Source organism: Oncorhynchus gorbuscha, unplaced genomic scaffold (genome assembly GCF_021184085.1).
Source record: "Oncorhynchus gorbuscha isolate QuinsamMale2020 ecotype Even-year unplaced genomic scaffold, OgorEven_v1.0 Un_scaffold_5155, whole genome shotgun sequence".
In the NCBI taxonomy this organism is placed as follows: domain Eukaryota; kingdom Metazoa; phylum Chordata; class Actinopteri; order Salmoniformes; family Salmonidae; genus Oncorhynchus; species Oncorhynchus gorbuscha.
Genome location: NW_025749022.1, coordinates 8832 through 28444, shown reverse-complemented (window position 1 = coordinate 28444; position 19613 = coordinate 8832). Strand labels below are relative to the sequence as shown.

The 19613-nt window shown below is 47.5% G+C and overlaps 1 protein-coding gene across 1 annotated transcript; it reads left to right on the top strand.

Annotated features, from left to right (window-relative positions):
• Nucleotides 1–56: 56 nt before the first annotated feature.
• LOC124028972 (programmed cell death 6-interacting protein-like) lies at nucleotides 57–19379 on the top strand. The gene is made up of 7 exons (XM_046340854.1): nucleotides 57–263; nucleotides 2058–2306; nucleotides 3008–3142; nucleotides 8002–8096; nucleotides 10377–10494; nucleotides 14777–14955; nucleotides 19012–19379. The coding sequence occupies exons 1-7, from the start codon at nucleotides 57–59 to the stop codon at nucleotides 19235–19237; spliced, it is 1209 nt and encodes a 402-aa protein (XP_046196810.1). The 3' UTR covers nucleotides 19238–19379.
• The last annotated feature ends 234 nt before the right edge of the window (nucleotides 19380–19613 follow it).

Here is a 19613-nt window from a genome sequence, read left to right as displayed (position 1 = left end):
CAGGTACACACACCTATTGTTAAATACTTATACATGTTGTGTAGCACTGATGTTAAATGTTCTGTCACCCCTCCCTCTCCTCCCCCGGTCCAGAGGGGGGTAACTTCCGCAGTGTGCTGGACAAGGCAGTGCAGGCGGACCAGGTGGTCAGGGAGCGTTACAATACACACTGTGAGATGATCGCTCTGCTCTGTAAACCAGAGGCTGAACTCACTGCTGCCATACCATCAGCCAATCCTGTGAAGACACTGCAGGGCAGCGAGGTGAGAGAGTATGTGTGTATGCTAACCGTGTGTATTCTGTCCTTTACCTGTGTGTGTGTGTATTCTCTCTCTCTGTGTGTGTGTATATCCCCTCTCTCTAGGTGTGTGTGTGTATCCCCTCTCTCTAGGTGTGTGTGTGTGTATATCCCCTCTCTCTAGGTGTGTGTGTGTATATCCCCTCTCTCTAGGTGTGTGTGTGTATATCCCCTCTCTCTAGGTGTGTGTGTGTGTATATCCCCTCTCTCTAGGTGTGTGTGTGTGTATATCCTCTCTAGGTGTGTGTGTGTATATCCCCTCTAGGTGTGTGTGTATATCCCCTCTCTCTAGGTGTGTGTGTGTATATCCCCCCTCTCTAGGTGTGTGTGTGTATATCCCCCCTCTCTAGGTGTGTGTGTGTATATCCCCCCTCTCTAGGTGTGTGTGTGTATATCCCCCCTCTCTAGGTGTGTGTGTATATCCCCCATCTCTAGGTGTGTGTGTGTATATCCCCCCTCTCTAGGTGTGTGTGTGTGTATCCCCTCTCTCTAGGTGTGTGTGTGTGTGTATCCCCTCTCTCTAGGTGTGTGTGTGTGTGTGTGTATCCCCTCTCTCTAGGTGTGTGTGTGTGTGTGTATCCCCTCTCTCTAGGTGTGTGTGTGTGTGTGTGTGTATCCCCTCTCTATAGGTGTGTGTGTGTATATCCCCTCTCTCTAGGTGTGTGTGTGTATATCCCCTCTCTCTAGGTGTGTGTGTGTATATCCCCTCTCTCTAGGTGTGTGTGTGTATATCCCCTCTCTCTAGGTGTGTGTGTGTATATCCCCTCTCTCTAGGTGTGTGTGTGTATATCCCCTCTCTCTAGGTGTGTGTGTGTATATCCCCTCTCTCTAGGTGTGTGTGTGTATATCCCCTCTCTCTAGGTGTGTGTGTGTATATCCCCTCTCTCTAGGAGTGTGTGTGTGTATATCCCCTCTCTCTAGGAGTGTGTGTGTGTATATCCCCTCTCTCTAGGAGTGTGTGTGTGTATATCCCCTCTCTCTAGGAGTGTGTGTGTGTGTATCCCCTCTCTCTAGGTGTGTGTGTGTGTGTGTATCCCCTCTCTCTAGGTGTGTGTGTGTATCCCCTCTCTCTAGGTGTGTGTGTGTGTATCCCCTCTCTCTAGGTGTGTGTGTGTGTGTGTGTGTGTGTGTGTGTGTGTGTGTGTGTGTGTGTGTGTGTGTGTGTGTGTGTGTGTGTGTGTGTGTGTGTGTGTGTATCCCCTCTCTCTAGGTGTGTGTGTGTGTGTGTGTGTGTGTGTGTGTGTATCCCCTCTCTCTAGGTGTGTGTGTGTGTGTGTGTGTATCCCCTCTCTCTAGGTGTGTGTGTGTGTGTGTGTATCCCCTCTCTCTAGGTGTGTGTGTGTGTATCCCCTCTCTCTAGGTGTGTGTGTGTGTATCCCCTCTCTCTAGGTGTGTGTGTGTGTATCCCCTCTCTCTAGGTGTGTTTGTGTGTATCCTCTCTAGGTGTGTGTGTGTGTATCCCCTCTCTCTAGGTGTGTGTGTGTGTATCCCCTCTCTCTAGGTGTGTGTGTGTGTATCCCCTCTCTCTAGGTGTGTGTGTGTGTATCCCCTCTCTCTAGGTGAGTGTGTGTGTGTGTGTGTATCCCCTCTCTCTAGGTGAGTGTGTGTGTGTGTGTATCCCCTCTCTCTAGGTGAGTGTGTGTGTGTATATCCCCTCTCTCTAGGTGTGTGTGTGTGTGTGTGTGTGTGTGTGTGTGTATATCCCCTCTCTCTAGGTGTGTGTGTGTGTGTGTTTTAACAGTATGTATTCTCTCTCTAGGTGGTGAGTGTGTTGCGTTCCCAGCTGGCCCAGCTAGAGGAAGTGAAGAAGGAGAGGGAGGGGTTGGAGGTGGAGATTAAGGGCGTGGCCTTTGACATGTCCTCCAGCTTCCTGACGGCTCTGGCTCAGGACGGGGCCATCAATGAGGAGGCACTGTCAATGAGCCAGCTGGACCAATCATATGGCAGCTACAGCCAGAGGGTTCAGGCCAGCCTCCGTTCTCAGGAAGAACTGCTGGGCAAAGTGCAGGTACACACACACCTGATATATACACACAGAAACACACACCTGATATATATACACACACACACCTGATATATTTATATATATATATATACACACACACACACACACACACACACACACACACACACACACACACACACACACACACACACACACACACACACACACACACACACACACACACACACACACACACACACACACACACACACACCTGATATATACACAGTGGGGCAAAAAAGTATTTAGTCAGCCACCAATTGTGCAAGTTCTCCTACTTAAAAAGATGAGAGGCCTGTAAGTTTCATCATAGGTACACTTCAACTATGACAGACCAAATGAGAAAAAAAATCCAGAAAATCACATTGTAGGATTTTTAATGAATTTATTTGCAAATTATGGTGGAAAATAAGTATTTGGTCACCTACAAACAAGCAAGATTTCTGGCTCTCACAGACCTGTAACTTCTTCTTTAAGAGGCTCCTCTGTCCTCCACTTGTTACCTGTATTAATGGCACCTGTTTGAACACCTGATATATACACATACACACACACACCTGATTTGCACACACACACATGATATATACACACACACACACCTGAAATACATACATACACACACACTTTCCCTTTATACTTCCTAAAAAGAGATCCTTGTAGATTCTCCTTCCATCTCCAACTGTTGGATGTCTCCTCCCCCCCAGGCGTCTCACCAGGAGTTCTCCAAGCTGAAGCAGTCCAACTCGGAGGCTAATGATCGTGAGGAGGTGTTGAAGAAGCTGGCCTCAGCCCATGACAGCTACGTAGAGATCACCAGCAACCTCCGAGAGGGCACCAAGGTAACTGTCGCCTAGGGCAGTGGCTCCCAAACTGTAGGGCTGTGACCCTGGGGATGCGCCAGGGTCCCCACCCCCCCAAAAATATATATATATACGGTACCAGTCAAAAGTTTGGACACTACTACTCATTCAAAGGTTTTTATTTTTTACTATTTTCTACATTGTAGAATAATAGTGAAGACATCAAAACTCTGAAATAACACATATGGAATCATGTAGTAACCTACATTGTAGAATAATAGTGAAGACATAAACTATGAAATAACACATATGGAATCATGTAGTAACCTACATTGTAGAATAATAGTGAAGACATAAACTATGAAATAACACATATGGAATCATGTAGTAACCTACATTGTAGAATAATAGTGAAGACATAAACTATGAAATAACACATATGGAATCATGTTGTAACCAAAAAAGTGTTAAACACATCAAAATATATTTGAGATTCTTCAAAGTAGCCAGCCTTTGCCTTGATGACAGCTTTGCACACACTTGGCATTCTCTCAACCACCTTCATGAGGTAGTCACCTGGAATGCTTTTCCAACAGTCTTGAAGGAGTTCCCACATATGCTGAGCACTTGTTTGTTGCTTTTCCTTCATTCTGTGGTCCAACTCATCCCAAACCATTTCAATTGGGTTGAGGTTGGGTGATTGTGGAGGCCAGGTCATCTGATGCAGTACTCCATCACTCTCCTCCTCCTTCACTCCATCACTGTCCTTACATAGCCTGGAGGTGAGTTAGGTCATTGTTCTGTTCAAAAACAAATGATAGTCCCATTAAGCACAAACCAGATGGGATGCATATCGCTGCAGAATGCTGTGGTAACCATGCTGGTTAAGTGTGCTTTGAATTCTAAATAAATCCCAGACTGTGTCACCAGCAAAGCACCATCACACCTCCTCCTCCATGCTTCACGGTGGGAACCACACATGCAGAGATCATCCGTTCACCTACTCTGTGTCTCACAAGGACACAACGGTTGGATCCAAAAATCTCAAATTTGGACTCGTCAGAACAAAGGACAGATTTCCACCAGTCTAATGTCCATTGCTTGTGTTTCTTGGCCCAATCAAATCTCTTCTTATTGGTGTCCTTTATTAGTGTTTTCTTTGCAGCAATTCAATCATGAAGGCCTGATTCACACAGTCTCCTCTGAACAGTTTATGTTGAGATGTGTGTTACTTAAACTCTGAAACATTTATTTGGACTACAATTTGAGGCTGGTAACTCTAACGACCGTGTCCTCCGGCAGAGGTGACTCTAACGACCGTGTCCTCCGGCAGAGGTGACTCTAACGACCGTGTCCTCCGGCAGAGGTGACTCTAACGACCGTGTCCTCCGGCAGAGGTGACTCTAACGACCGTGTCCTCCGGCAGAGGTGACTCTAACGACCGTGTCCTCCGGCAGAGGTGACTCTAGCGACCGTGTCCTCCGGCAGAGGTGACTCTAGCGACCGTGTCCTCCGGCAGAGGTGACTCTAGCGACCGTGTCCTCCGGCAGAGGTGACTCTAGCGACCGTGTCCTCCGGCAGAGGTGACTCTAGCGACCGTGTCCTCCGGCAGAGGTGACTCTAGCGTCCGTGTCCTCCGGCAGAGGTGACTCTAGCGTCCGTGTCCTCCGGCAGAGGTGACTCTAGCGACCGTGTCCTCCGGCAGAGGTGACTCTAGCGACCGTGTCCTCCGGCAGAGGTGACTCTAGCGACCGTGTCCTCCGGCAGAGGTGACTCTAGCGACCGTGTCCTCCGGCAGAGGTGACTCTAGCGACCGTGTCCTCCGGCAGAGGTGACTCTAGCGACCGTGTCCTCCGGCAGAGGTGACTCTAGCGACCGTGTCCTCCGGCAGAGGTGACTCTAGCGACCGTGTCCTCCGGCAGAGGTGACTCTAGCGACCGTGTCCTCCGGCAGAGGTGACTCTAGCGACCGTGTCCTCCGGCAGAGGTGACGCTGGGTCTTCCTTTCCTGTGGTGGTCTTCATGAGAGACAGTTTCATCATGGTGCTTGATGGATTTCGCGACTGAACTTGAAGAAGCGTTCAACGTTCTTGAAATTTTCCAGATTGACTGAACTTCATGTCATAAATTAATGATGGACTGTCGTTTCTCTTTGCTTATTTGAGCTGTTCTTGCCATAATATGGACTTGGTATTTTACCAAATAGGGCTCTTCTGTATACCACCTCTACCTTGTCACAACACAACTGATTGGTTCAAATGCATTAAGAAGGAAAGAAATTCTACAAATTATCTTTTAACAAGGCACACCTGTTAATTGAAATGCATTAGTGTGCAAAGCTGTCATCCTTTGAAGAATCTCAAATATAAAATATATTTTGATTTGTTTAACACTTTTTTTTGGTTACTACATGATTCCATATGAGTTATTTAATAGTTTTGATGTCTTCACTATTATTCTACAATGTGTGTCCAAATTTGTGTGTGTTTAAAGGAACTCAGTCCGGCTTTAAATGTACTCTTGAAAGTTGTAATCGCAGAATGTACAAGGTGACATTACTAAACTGGGTTGTAATAGTAGAATGTACAAGGTGACATTACTAAACTGGGTTGTAAATGGTAGAATGTACAAGGTGACATTACTAAACTGGGTTGTAAATAGTAGAATGTACAAGGTGACATTACTAAACTGGGTTGTAAATAGTAGAATGTACAAGGTGACATTACTAAACTGGGTTGTAAATAGTAGAATGTACAAGGTGACATTACTAAACTGGGTTGTAAATAGTAGAATGTACAAGGTGACATTACTAAACTGGGTTGTAAATAGTAGAATGTACAAGGTGACATTACTAAACTGGGTTGTAATAGTAGAATGTACAAGGTGACATTACTAAACTGGGTTGTAATAGTAGAATGTACAAGGTGACATTACTAAACTGGGTTGTAAAATGGTAGAATGTACAAGGTGACATTACTAAACTGGGTTGTAAATAGTAGAATGTACAAGGTGACATTACTAAACTGGGTTGTAAATAGTAGAATGTACAAGGTGACATTACTAAACTGGGTTGTAAATAGTAGAATGTACAAGGTGACATTACTAAACTGGGTTGTAAATAGTAGAATGTACAAGGTGACATTACTAAACTGGGTTGTAAAATAGTAGAATGTACAAGGTGACATTACTAAACTGGGTTGTAATAGTAGAATGTACAAGGTGACATTACTAAACTGGGTTGTAATAGTAGAATGTACAAGGTGACATTACTAAACTGGGTTGTAAATAGTAGAATGTACAAGGTGACATTACTAAACTGGGTTGTAATAGTAGAATGTACAAGGTGACATTACTAAACTGGGTTGTAATAGTAGAATGTACAAGGTGACATTACTAAACTGGGTTGTAAATAGTAGAATGTACAAGGTGACATTACTAAACTGGGTTGTAAATAGTAGAATGTACAAGGTGACATTACTAAACTGGGTTGTAATAGTAGAATGTACAAGGTGACATTACTAAACTGGGTTGTAATAGTAGAATGTACAAGGTGACATTACTAAACTGGGTTGTAAATAGTAGAATGTACAAGGTGACATTACTAAACTGGGTTGTAATAGTAGAATGTACAAGGTGACATTACTAAACTGGGTTGTAATAGTAGAATGTACAAGGTGACATTACTAAACTGGGTTGTAATAGTAGAATGTACAAGGTGACATTACTAAACTGGGTTGTAATAGTAGAATGTACAAGGTGACATTACTAAACTGGGTTGTAATAGTAGAATGTACAAGGTGACATTACTAAACTGGGTTGTAAATAGTAGAATGTACAAGGTGACATTACTAAACTGGGTTGTAATAGTAGAATGCACAAGGGAACGGCAGGAAGGGTTGTCTCTGGGGAACGAGGGGGTTGTCTCTGGGGAACGAGGGGGTTGTCTCTGGGGAACGAGGGGGTTGTCTCTGGGGAACGAGGGGGTTGTCTCTGGGGAACGAGGGGGTTGTCTCTGGGGAACGAGGGGGTTGTCTCTGGGGAACGAGGGGGTTGTCTCTGGGGAACGAGGGGGTTGTCTCTAGGACTCTCTCTCCCAACAATACACGGTAACAATGGTTGTTGGCCCGGAAAAACAACTGATTTATATATATTGTAATAGTAGAATGTATGTATGTGTGTGTGTGTGTGTGTGTGTATGTGTGTATATATATATGTATGTATATGTATATGTATATATATGTATATATATATGTATATGTATATATATATATATATATTGAATAAGCTAGACATGGGTGGATACTCATGTATTGCTGAAATGACCATGTCTAGGTGGACATGTAGTCAGGCCATGATATGTCACGTTGTCCCCCACGATGTTGGGAAGCAGAGTGTACACGGCATTAGATGTATGGATTTATAATGACTGATGATGGTTGAGGTGATGAGCTTTGTGCAAATTTCCAATAAATATTGAGGTTCATATTTGAATGTCGGTGACAGTGCTTGGCTCTTATCCGTATCTAATATAACCCATTTTCATCAGCAAACTGTTTAAAGTAATGCACCAAAACCAGAATGGACAAGTATGTCATTTATCTCAACAGTTTTTGAGACCAAATCCTCGGTCGAGTTGAAAATGTAACGTAAACGCATTGAACTTCTGCTTTTTATTCGCTACGTGGAAACGTAACAGCGTGACAGGAAGTGCTCTAATGTGCGTTGCGTCATCACGCACAGATTTCCTTTATCCGCAACAAGTCGTTTTGATGGAAACATCTCTGGTTGGAAAATGCAGATTTTATTTTTATTTTTGAAATATTCACATGATAATCTTTTTCTATTGGATGGAAACCTAGTTTATCAGTCTGACCAATCACTGTCTTTCTCTCTCTGTAGTTCTACAACGACCTGACAGAGATCCTGCTGAAGTTCCAGAACAAGTGCAGTGACATCATCTTCGCGCGCAAGACAGAACGGGACGAACTGCTCAAGTGTGTGGTGGTGATGTCGTCTCTGTGATGATGATGATGATGCATCAATTGTTATATTTGTAATAATCAAAGTATTGTCTTATTAGTGAAATATCATTGATTACATTATGGGTTTTCTGTGATTGGTGATCAAATCAAATTATTGGTCACATGCGCTGATTACAACAGGTGTAGACTCTACAGGTGTAGACTCTACAGGTGTAGACTCTACAGGTGTAGACTCTACAGGTGTAGACTCTACAGGTGTAGACTCTACAGGTGTAGACTCTACAGGTGTAGACTCTACAGGTGTAGACTCTGAAATGCTTAATTACGAGCCCAGTGCAGAGTAAAAAAAGAAGGGAAAAAAAACTAAGACAAATATTTGCTAAAAAAGAAAATGGTAACACAAACAATCCTATATACAAGGAGCACCGGTATCCGAGGCAATGTGCAGGGGTACGAGGTAGTTGAGGTAATACAGTATGTGAAAGTGACTAGGCTATCGAGACAGATAAACAGACTAGCAGCAGCATGAGTGTGTGGGTAGAGTCTGGGGAGTGTGTGTGGGTAGAGTCTGGGGAGTGTGTGGGGGTAGAGTCTGGGGAGTGTGTGGGGGTAGAGTCTGGGGAGTGTGTGGGGGTAGAGTCTGGGGAGTGTGGGGGTAGAGTCTGGGGAGTGTGTGTGGGGGGTAGAGTCTGGGGTGTGTGTGTGGGGGTAGAGTCTGGGGTGTGTGTGGGGGTAGAGTCTGGGGTGTGTGTGGGGGTAGAGTCTGGGGAGTGTGTGTGGGGGTAGAGTCTGGGGAGTGTGTGTGGGGGTAGAGTCTGGGGAGTGTGTGTGGGGGTAGAGTCTGGGGAGTGTGTGGGGGTAGAGTCTGGGGAGTGTGTGTGGGGGTAGAGTCTGGGGAGTGTGTGTGGGGGTAGAGTCTGGGGAGTGTGTGGGGGGTAGAGTCTGGGGAGTGTGTGTGGGGGTAGAGTCTGGGGAGTGTGTGTGGGGGTAGAGTCTGGGGAGTGTGTGGGGGGTAGAGTCTGGGGAGTGTGTGTGGGGGGTAGAGTCTGGGGAGTGTGTGTGGGGGGGTAGAGTCTGGGGAGTGTGTGTGGGGGTAGAGTCTGGGGAGTGTGTGTGGGGGTAGAGTCTGGGGTGTGTGTGTGGGGGTAGAGTCTGGGGTGTGTGTGTGGGGGTAGAGTCTGGGGAGTGTGTGTGGGGGTAGAGTCTGGGGAGTGTGTGTGGGGGTAGAGTCTGGGGTGTGTGTGTGGGGGTAGAGTCTGGGGAGTGTGTGTGGGGGTAGAGTCTGGGGAGTGTGTGTGGGGGTAGAGTCTGGGGAGTGTGTGTGGGGGTAGAGTCTGGGGAGTGTGTGTGGGGGTAGAGTCTGGGGAGTGTGTGTGGGGGTAGAGTCTGGGGAGTGTGTGTGTGGGGGTAGAGTCTGGGGAGTGTGTGTGTGGGGGTAGAGTCTGGGGTGTGTGTGTGTGGGGGTAGAGTCTGGGGTGTGTGTGTGGGGGGTAGAGTCTGGGGTGTGTGTGTGTGGGGGTAGAGTCTGGGGTGTGTGTGTGTGGGGGTAGAGTCTGGGGTGTGTGTGTGTGGGGGGGTAGAGTCTGGGGAGTGTGTGTGGGGGTAGAGTCTGGGGAGTGTGTGTGGGGGTAGAGTCTGGGGTGTGTGTGTGGGGGGTAGAGTCTGGGGTGTGTGTGTGTGGGGGTAGAGTCTGGGGTGTGTGTGTGTGGGGGTAGAGTCTGGGGTGTGTGTGTGTGGGGGTAGAGTCTGGGGTGTGTGGGGGTAGAGTCTGGGGTGTGTGGGGTAGAGTCTGGGGTGTGTGGGGGTAGAGTCTGGGGTGTGTGGGGGTAGAGTCTGGGGTGTGTGTGTGGGGGGTAGAGTCTGGGGTGTGTGTGTGGGGGTAGAGTCTGGGGAGTGTGTGGGGGTAGAGTCTGGGGAGTGTGTGGGGGTAGAGTCTGGGGAGTGTGTGGGGGGTAGAGTCTGGGGAGTGTGTGGGGGTAGAGTCTGGGGAGTGTGTGGGGGGTAGAGTCTGGGGAGTGTGTGTGGGGAGTGTGTGGGGGTAGAGAGTGTGTGTGGGTAGAGTCTGGGGAGTGTGTGGGGGTAGAGAGTGTCTGGGTAGTGCAAGAGTTGGTGCACAACAACTAACTTATAGATAAACAAAGAAAGTCAATGTGAGTTGTCATGGTAGCCATTTGATTAACTTGTCTTGGGGGTGATTCATGTGCACAAGAAGGAACCGTGACTATCAACTGATGTTGTGGTTGCCGTGGTGACCGCCGACTGACATTGCTGTTGTTGTGGTTACCCACCCAGGGACTTGCAGCAGAGCATCGCCAGGGAGCCCAGCGCCCCGTCCTTTAATGTCCCCGCCTACCAGACTAACCCTGCTCCCACTGCCGCCGACCCAACCCCTGCTCCCAGGACTGTCTTTGTAAGTAGCCAATCATTGATGGGCAGGTGGGAGGATCGAATCAGAGGGCAGCTCTGTACCAAAGAGGTGACTCCATTAAGGGACCGATGGAAATGTACTGGGGGAGGGGTGGTCAGAAATAGGGGCAGGTTGTTTTAAAAAATGGTTCAGTTTAAAAAAAAAAAAAGTTTATTCTGGTTTACAGAATCCTTTAAAAAAAAAATATGTTTTATTTTATTTGACCCTCTTTTTCTCCAATTACGATCGTGTCTCCGCTGCAACTCCTCAAGGGCCTCGGGAGAGAAAGGTGGAGTCATGCATCCTCTGAAACATGACCCGCCAAACCGCACTTCTTAACACTTAACCGTTCAACTGCCGACCGAAGTCCGCCTGCAGGCGCCCGGACCCCGCCACCAGGAGTCGCAAGAGCCAAGTAAAGCCCCCGCCGCCCCAGCTAAACCCCCCCCAGCCAAACGCCCCCCCTAACCATTGTGCCCTGCAATCGTTCCCGGCACGGCCTGAGATCGAACCCGGGTCTGTAGTGCTGCCGTAGACTGCTGCTCCACTCTGGAGGCTACATTCGCTTTTCTGCTCCTATTTTCCCTATAAACATTGGTTTGACTTACACTACCAGTCAAAGGCTTGGATAAACCTCCTCATTCAAGGGTTTTTCTTTATTTTGACTATTTTCTACATTGTAGAATAATGCTGAAGATATAAAACATACGAACTCATCCCAAACCATCTCCACTGGGTTGAGGTCGGGTGATTGTGGAGGCCAGGTCATCTGATGCAGTACTCCATCACTCTCCTTCTTGGTCAAATAGCCCTTACAAAGCCTGGAGGTGTGTTGGGTCATTGTCCTGTTGAAAAACAAATGATAGTCCCACTAAGTGTAAACCAGATGGGATGGTGTATCACTGCAGAATGCTGTTGTAGCCATGCTGGTTAAGTGTGCCTTATATTCGAAAATAAATCAGACAGTGTCACCAGCAAAGCACCATCACACCTCCTCCTCCATGCTTCACGGTGGGAACCACACATGCAGAGATCATCCGTTCACCTAATCTACGTCTCACAAAGACACGAAGGTTGGAACCAAAAATTAAATTTGTACTCATCAGACCAAAGGACAGATTTCCACCAGTCTGAGGTTGTTAAATATATATATATTTTTTTAACTTGGCAAGTCGGTTGAGAGCAAAATCTTATTTACAATGACGACCCACCCAAACCAATTGTGTGACTCCCAATCACGGCCGGCTGTGATACAGCCTGAAATCGAACCGGAGTCTGTAGAGACACCTCTAGCACTGAGATGCAGTGCCTTCGACCGCTGCGCCATTCGGGAGCTCTGGTTCTTTTGACTAGTACTGTATGTTAAAGGTCAAATGAATATGTTTTTATCTCAATATCAAATCATTTCTGGTTAACAATTAAGTACCTGACTGTCATTGTTTTCAAAAATAGCTTCTTTGCAAAGAGCAATTTCTCAAGCAGAAATGTTGCCGGCCTGCAAGGGGGGAGGGGAAAACTGAAAACTGGCTGTTATTGGCAGAGAGGTTTGGAACTCTCTTTCTTATTGGTCGATTGAATCATTTACACCAGGCAGGCCAAAACTCCATCCCAAAACAGGCTGAAATTTCAGGCGGTCTTTTCAAACGGCTCTAAAAGGATATCATAGTTTTCTGAATTTCACGGTATGATTCCAACCTCATAGTGTGGAAATAAACTCAGCAAAAAAAGAAACATACCCCTTTTAGGACCCTGTCTTTCAAAGGTCATTTGTAAAAATCCAAATAACTTCACAGATCTTCATTGTAAAGGGTGTAAACACTGTTTCCCATGCTTGTTCAATGAACCATAAACAATTCATGAACATGCACCTGTGGAACGGTCGTTAAGACACGAACAGCTTACAGACAGTAGGCAATTGATGTCACAGTTATGAAAACTTGGGACACTAAAGAGGCCTTTCTACTGACTCTGAAAAACACAAAAAAAAAGATGCCCAGGTTACCTGCTCATTTGCGTTAACGTGCCTTAGGCATGCTGCAAGGAGGCATGAGGACTGCAGATGTGGCCAGGGCAATAAATTGCAATGTCCGTGGTGTGAGACGCCTAAGTCAGCGCTACAGGGAGACAGGACGGACAGCTGATCGTCCTCGCAGTGGCAGACCACGTGTAACAACACCTGCACAGGATCGGTACATCCAAACATCACACCTGCGGGACAGGTACAAGATGGCAACAACAACTGCCTGAGTTACACCAGGAACACACAATCTCTCCATCAGTGCTCAGACTGTCCACAAGAGGCTGAGAGAGACTGGACTGAGGGCTTGTAAGCCTGTTGTAAGACAGGTCCTCACCAGACATTACCGGCAACAACATCGCCTATGGGCACAAACCCACCGTGACTTGATCAGACAGGACTGGCAAAAAGTGCTCTTCACTGACGAGTCGCGGTTTGGTCTCACCAGGGATGATTGTCGGATTTGCGTTTATCGTCGAAGGAATGAGCATTACACCGAGGCCTGTACTCTGGAGCACGATCGATTTGGAGATGGAGGGTCCGTCATGGTCTGGGGCGGTGTGTCACAGCATCATCGGACTGAGCTTGTTGTCATTGTAGGCAATCTCAACGCTGTGCGTTACAGGGAAGACATCCTCCTCCCTCATGTGGTACCCTTCCTACAGGCTCACCCTGACATGACCCTCCAGCATGACAATCCCACCAGCCATACTGCTCGTTCTGTGCATGATTTCCTGCAAGACAGGAATGTCGGTGTTCTGCCATGGCCAGCGAAGAGCCCGGATCTCAATCCCATTGAGCACGTCTGGGACCTGTTGGATCGGAGGGTGAGGGCTAGGGCCATTCCGCCCCAGAAATGTCCGGGAACTTGCAGGTGCCTTGGTGGAAGAGTGGGGTAACATCTCACAGCAAGAACTGGAAAATCTGGTGCAGTCTATGAGGAGGAGATGCACTGCAGAACTTAATGCAGCTGGTGGCCACACCAGATACTGACTGTTACTTTTGATTTTGACCCCCTCTTCGTTCAGGGACACATTATTCCATTTTTGTTAGTCACATGTCTGTGGAACTTGTTCAGTTTTATGTCTCAGTTTATGAATCTTGTCATGTTCATACAAATATTTACACATGTTAAGTTTGCTCAAAATAAACGCAGTTGACAGTGAGAGGACGTTTCTTTTTTTGAGTTTATATGTAAAACGCCAAGGCAACAGATCCATTTTTGCTGGACCCCAGGAAGAGTAAGGCAGTAATATACATTATAATACAATTCTTAAACATTAAATACCTTTTACAACAGTTTTCATAATGCAATGTGGACCCACGGCCACTACTCTACTACTACACTATCCAGCTGTGTGTGTGTGTGTGTGTGTGTGTGTGTGTGTGTGTGTGTGTGTGTGTGTGTGTGTGTGTGTGTGTGTGTGTGTGTGTGTGTGTGTGTGTGTGTGTGTGTGTGTGTGTGTGTGTGTGTGTGTGTGTGTGTGTGTGTGTGTGTGTGTGTGTGTGTGTGTGTGTGTGTGTGTGTGTGTGTGTGTGTGTGTGTTGTACCTCCCTGTTCCCAAAGGTGCATTTTGATCTGATTTTTTAAAAATCTTATTTTACTGCTTGTGTGAGTTACCTAATGTGGAATAGATTTCCCTGTAGTCATGGTTCTATGTAGTTCTGTACACCTCCCATAGTCTGTTCTTGACTTGGTGATTATGAAGATACCTCTGGTAACATGTCTTGATGTGTTTACATGGGGGACTGAGCTGTGTAGTTTAAACAGACAGTTTTAAGAATGTTTAACAAACAAAACAAAACAGTTTGTTCCTTCTCAAGGAGAAACACGTTGGACAATTCACACCTATATGTTATGGAGAAGACCATGCTGCCATGCTGCCATGCTGCCTTGCTGCCATGCTGCCTTGTTGACCATATGACCGGGCAGCACAGATTACTGTTGGATGAGATCAGGCTGCTCCTCTAGAGGATGAGATCAGGCTGCTCCTCTAGAGGATGAGATCAGGCTGCTCCTCTAGAGGATGAGATCAGGCTGCTCCTCTAGAGGATGAGATCAGGCTGCTTCTCTTCACCGGTTCACACCGGTTCAGCCTAATCAAACTTGCTCAAATACGACCGAGATAAACAGGACTGTAATGTTGTCTCTTATTGTGAAAAATAACATTTTTCAAGCGATCAATAAATGAAATGTTTATCCGTGTTTAGTAGTTATCTATTTATTTTTTTATTGATCTCTGATTTTCCCTTCTTTCCCGTTCCCAGCAGCCCCAGGTGAAGGCCCAGCCGCCCCAGCGGCCCCCTCCCCCTGCCTTCACCCCCCAGGCTGCCTCCGCACCTGGTAACCCTCCAGACAACCAGCCTCAACCAGCAAACCCCCCACCCATGGCCCCTCCCTCACAGGCACAGGGACCGCCTTACCCCACCTACCAGGGATACCCAGGGTGAATCAATACCTTTATTGTCCCAGTCGGCAGACTGTGAGAGTTGCACAACTGTTATCCGTCTGTTGTTCTAGTCACACTTCCATTGCTATTCTCTCTTCCTCCCCTCTTCTAACTATCCCTCCCCCTCTCTCTCCTAACTCTCTCTGTCGCTCTCTCTTCTAACTATCCCTCCCCCTCGCGCTCCTAACTCTCTCTGTCTCTCCTAACTCTCTCTGTCTCTCCTAACTCTCTCTGTCTCTCCTAACTCTCTCTGTCTCTCCTAACTCTGTCTCTCCTAACTCTCTCTGTCTCTCCTAACTCTCTCTGTCTCTCCTAACTCTCTCTGTCTCTCCTAACTCTCTCTGTCTCTCCTAACTCTCTCTGTCTCTCCTAACTCTCTCTGTCTCTCCTAACTCTCTCTGTCTCTCCTAACTCTCTCTGTCTCTCCTAACTCTCTCTGTCTCTCTCCTAACTCTCTCTCGGTCTCTCTCCTAACTCTGTCTCGGTCTCTCTCCTAACTCTGTCTCGGTCTCTCTCCTAACTCTGTCTCGGTCTCTCTCCTAACTCTGTCTCGGTCTCTCTCCTAACTCTCTGTCTCGGTCTCTCTCCTAACTCTCTGTCTCGGTCTCTCTCCTAACTCTCTGTCTCGGTCTCTCTCCTAACTCTGTCTCGGTCTCTCTCCTAACTCTCTGTCTCGGTCTCTCTCCTAACTCTCTGTCTCGGTCTCTCTCCTAACTCTCTGTCTCGGTCTCTCTCCTAACTCTCTGTCTCGGTCTCTCTCCTAACTCTCTGTCTCGGTCTCTCTCCTAACTCTCTGTCTCGGTCTCTCTCCTAACTCTCTGTCTCGGTCTCTCTCCTAACTCTCTGTCTCGGTCTCTCTCCTAACTCTCTGTCTCGGTCTCTCTCCTAACTCTCTGTCTCGGTCTCTCTCCTAACTCTCTGTCTCGGTCTCTCTCCTAACTCTCTGTCTCGGTCTCTCTCCTAACTCTCTGTCTCGGTCTCTCTCCTAACTCTCTGTCTCGGTCTCTCTCCTAACTCTCTGTCTCGGTCTCTCTCCTAACTCTCTGTCTCGGTCTCTCTCCTAACTCTCTGTCTCGGTCTCTCTCCTAACTCTCTGTCTCGGTCTCTCTCCTAACTCTCTGTCTCGGTCTCTCTCCTAACTCTCTGTCTCGGTCTCTCTCCTAACTCTCTGTCTCGGTCTCTCTCCTAACTCTCTGTCTCGGTCTCTCTCCTAACTCTCTGTCTCGGTCTCTCTCCTAACTCTCTGTCTCGGTCTCTCTCCTAACTCTCTGTCTCGGTCTCTCTCCTAACTCTCTGTCTCGGTCTCTCTCCTAACTCTCTGTCTCGGTCTCTCTCCTAACTCTCTGTCTCGGTCTCTCTCCTAACTCTCTGTCTCGGTCTCTCTCCTAACTCTCTGTCTCGGTCTCTCTCCTAACTCTCTGTCTCGGTCTCTCTCCTAACTCTCTGTCTCGGTCTCTCTCCTAACTCTCTGTCTCTCCTAACTCTCTGTCTCTCCTAACTCTCTGTCTCTCTCCTAACGCTCTCTGTCTCTCTCCTAACTCTCTCTGTCTCTCTCCTAACTCTCTCTGTCTCTCCTAACTCTCTGTCTCTCCTAACGCTCTGTCTCTCTCCTAACGCTCTGTCTCTCTCCTAACGCTCTGTCTCTCTCCTAACTCTCTGTCTCGGTCTCTCTCCTAACTCTCTGTCTCTCCTAACTCTCTCTGTCTCTCTCCTAACTCTCTCTGTCTCTCTCCTAACTCTCTCTGTCTCTCTCCTAACTCTCTCTGTCTCTCTCCTAACGCTCTGTCTCTCTCCTAACTCTCTCTGTCTCTCTCCTAACGCTCTGTCTCTCTCCTAACTCTCTCTGTCTCTCTCCTAACGCTCTGTCTCTCTCCTAACGCTCTGTCTCTCTCCTAACTCTCTCTGTCTCTCTCCTAACTCTCTCTGTCTCTCCTAACGCTCTGTCTCTCTCCTAACTCTCTCTGTCTCTCTCCTAACTCTCTCTGTCTCTCTCCTAACGCTCTGTCTCTCTCCTAACTCTCTCTGTCTCTCTCCTAACGCTCTGTCTCTCTCCTAACGCTCTGTCTCTCTCCTAACTCTCTCTGTCTCTCTCCTAACGCTCTGTCTCTCTCCTAACTCTCTCTGTCTCTCCTAACGCTCTGTCTCTCTCCTAACTCTCTCTGTCTCTCTCCTAACTCTCTCTGTCTCTCCTAACTCTCTCTGTCTCTCTCCTAACTCTCTGTCTCGGTCTCTCTCCTAACTCTCTGTCTCTCCTAACTCTCTGTCTCTCCTAACTCTCTGTCTCTCCTAACTCTCTCTGTCTCTCTCCTAACTCTCTCTGTCTCTCCTAACTCTCTCTGTCTCTCTCCTAACTCTCTCTGTCTCTCCTAACTCTCTCTGTCTCTCCTAACTCTCTCTGTCTCTCCTAACTCTCTCTGTCTCTCCTAACTCTCTCTGTCTCTCCTAACTCTCTCTGTCTCTCTCCTAACTCTCTCTGTCTCTCTCCTAACTCTCTCTGTCTCTCTCCTAACTCTCTCTGTCTCTCTCCTAACTCTCTCTGTCTCTCTCCTAACTCTCTCTGTCTCTCTCCTAACTCTCTCTGTCTCTCTCCTAACTCTCTCTGTCTCTCTCCTAACTCTCTCTGTCTCTCTCCTAACTCTCTCTGTCTCTCTCCTAACTCTCTCTGTCTCTCTCCTAACTCTCTCTGTCTCTCTCCTAACTCTCTCTGTCTCTCTCCTAACTCTCTCTGTCTCTCTCCTAACTCTCTCTGTCTCTCTCCTAACTCTCTCCTAACTCTCTCTGTCTCTCTCCTAACTCTCTCTGTCTCTCTCCTAACTCTCTCTGTCTCTCTCCTAACTCTCTCTGTCTCTCTCCTAACTCTCTCTGTCTCTCTCCTAACGCTCTGTCTCTCTCCTAACTCTCTCTGTCTCTCCTAACTCTCTCTGTCTCTCTCCTAACTCTCTCTGTCTCTCTCCTAACTCTCTCTGTCTCTCCTAACTCTCTCTGTCTCTCCTAACTCTCTCTGTCTCTCCTAACTCTCTCTGTCTCTCCTAACTCTCTCTGTCTCTCCTAACTCTCTCTGTCTCTCTCCTAACGCTCTGTCTCTCTCCTAACTCTCTCTGTCTCTCTCCTAACTCTCTCTGTCTCTCCTAACTCTCTCTGTCTCTCTCCTAACTCTCTCTGTCTCTCTCCTAACGCTCTGTCTCTCTCCTAACTCTCTCTGTCTCTCTCCTAACTCTCTCTGTCTCTCCTAACTCTCTCTGTCTCTCCTAACTCTCTCTGTCTCTCCTAACTCTCTCTGTCTCTCCTAACTCTCTCTGTCTCTCTCCTAACTCTCTCTGTCTCTCTCCTAACTCTCTCTGTCTCTCCTAACGCTCTGTCTCTCTCCTAACGCTCTGTCTCTCTCCTAACGCTCTGTCTCTCTCCTAACTCTCTCTGTCTCTCTCCTAACTCTCTCCTAACTCTCTCTGTCTCTCTCCTAACTCTCTCGGTCTCTCTCCTAACTCGGTCTCTCTCCTAACTCTGTCTCGGTCTCTCTCCTAACTCTCTGTCTCGGTCTCTCTCCTAACTCTCTGTCTCTCCTAACTCTCTGTCTCTCCTAACTCTCTGTCTCTCCTAACGCTCTGTCTCTCTCCTAACTCTCTGTCTCTCTCTGTCTCTCCTAACTCTCTGTCTCTCCTAACGCTCTGTCTCTCTCCTAACTCTCTGTCTCTCTCTGTCTCTCCTAACTCTCTGTCTCTCTCTGTCTCTCCTAACTCTCTGTCTCTCCTAACTCTCTGTCTCTCTCTGTCTCTCCTAACTCTCTGTCTCTCTCCTAACTCTCTGTCTCTCTCTGTCTCTCCTAACTCTCTGTCTCTCTCTGTCTCTCCTAACTCTCTGTCTCTCCTAACTCTCTGTCTCTCTCTGTCTCTCCTAACTCTCTGTCTCTCCTAACTCTCTGTCTCTCTCTGTCTCTCCTAACTCTCTGTCTCTCTCTGTCTCTCCTAACTCTCTGTCTCTCCTAACGCTCTGTCTCTCCTAACGCTCTGTCTCTCTCTGTCTCTCTCTCTCCTAACTCTGCCTCTGTATCCTCAGGTATGCCTACCAGATGCCCATGGGTTATAACCCGTATGCAGCGTACGGCCAGTACAACATGCCCCCCGCTATGCAGCCTAACATGCAGCCCTACGTCCCCTATCAGCAGGCCCCAGCACCCGGACAGGGGGGCTTCCCCGGGACCCCCCCCACACAGCAGCACCCCTACACCTACCAACAGCAGCCCCAGCACCCACCACATCAACCATACTACCCACAACAATAACTACTGTGTAAACTCTATCATTCCCTCTCTTCTCCCTTTTCAGCCCTTCTACCCCTCCCCTCTGCTATCCATCCTCCAACTGGCAGCACAAACCATGATACTAACCTCTGCAATACATTCTCTCTCTCCCTCCTTCCCTCCCTACTCTACCCTTACTCTATCTCTCTCTCTCTCCCCTCCTTCCCTCCCTACTCTACCCTTACTCTATCTATCTATCTATCTATCTATCTATCTATCTATCTATCTATCTATCTATCTCTATCTCTCTCTCTCTCTCTCTCTCTCTCTCTCTCTCTCTCTCTCTCTGTCTCTCTCTCTCTCTGTCTCTCTCTCTCTCTGTCTCTCTCTCTCTCTGTCTCTCTGTCTCTCTGTCTCT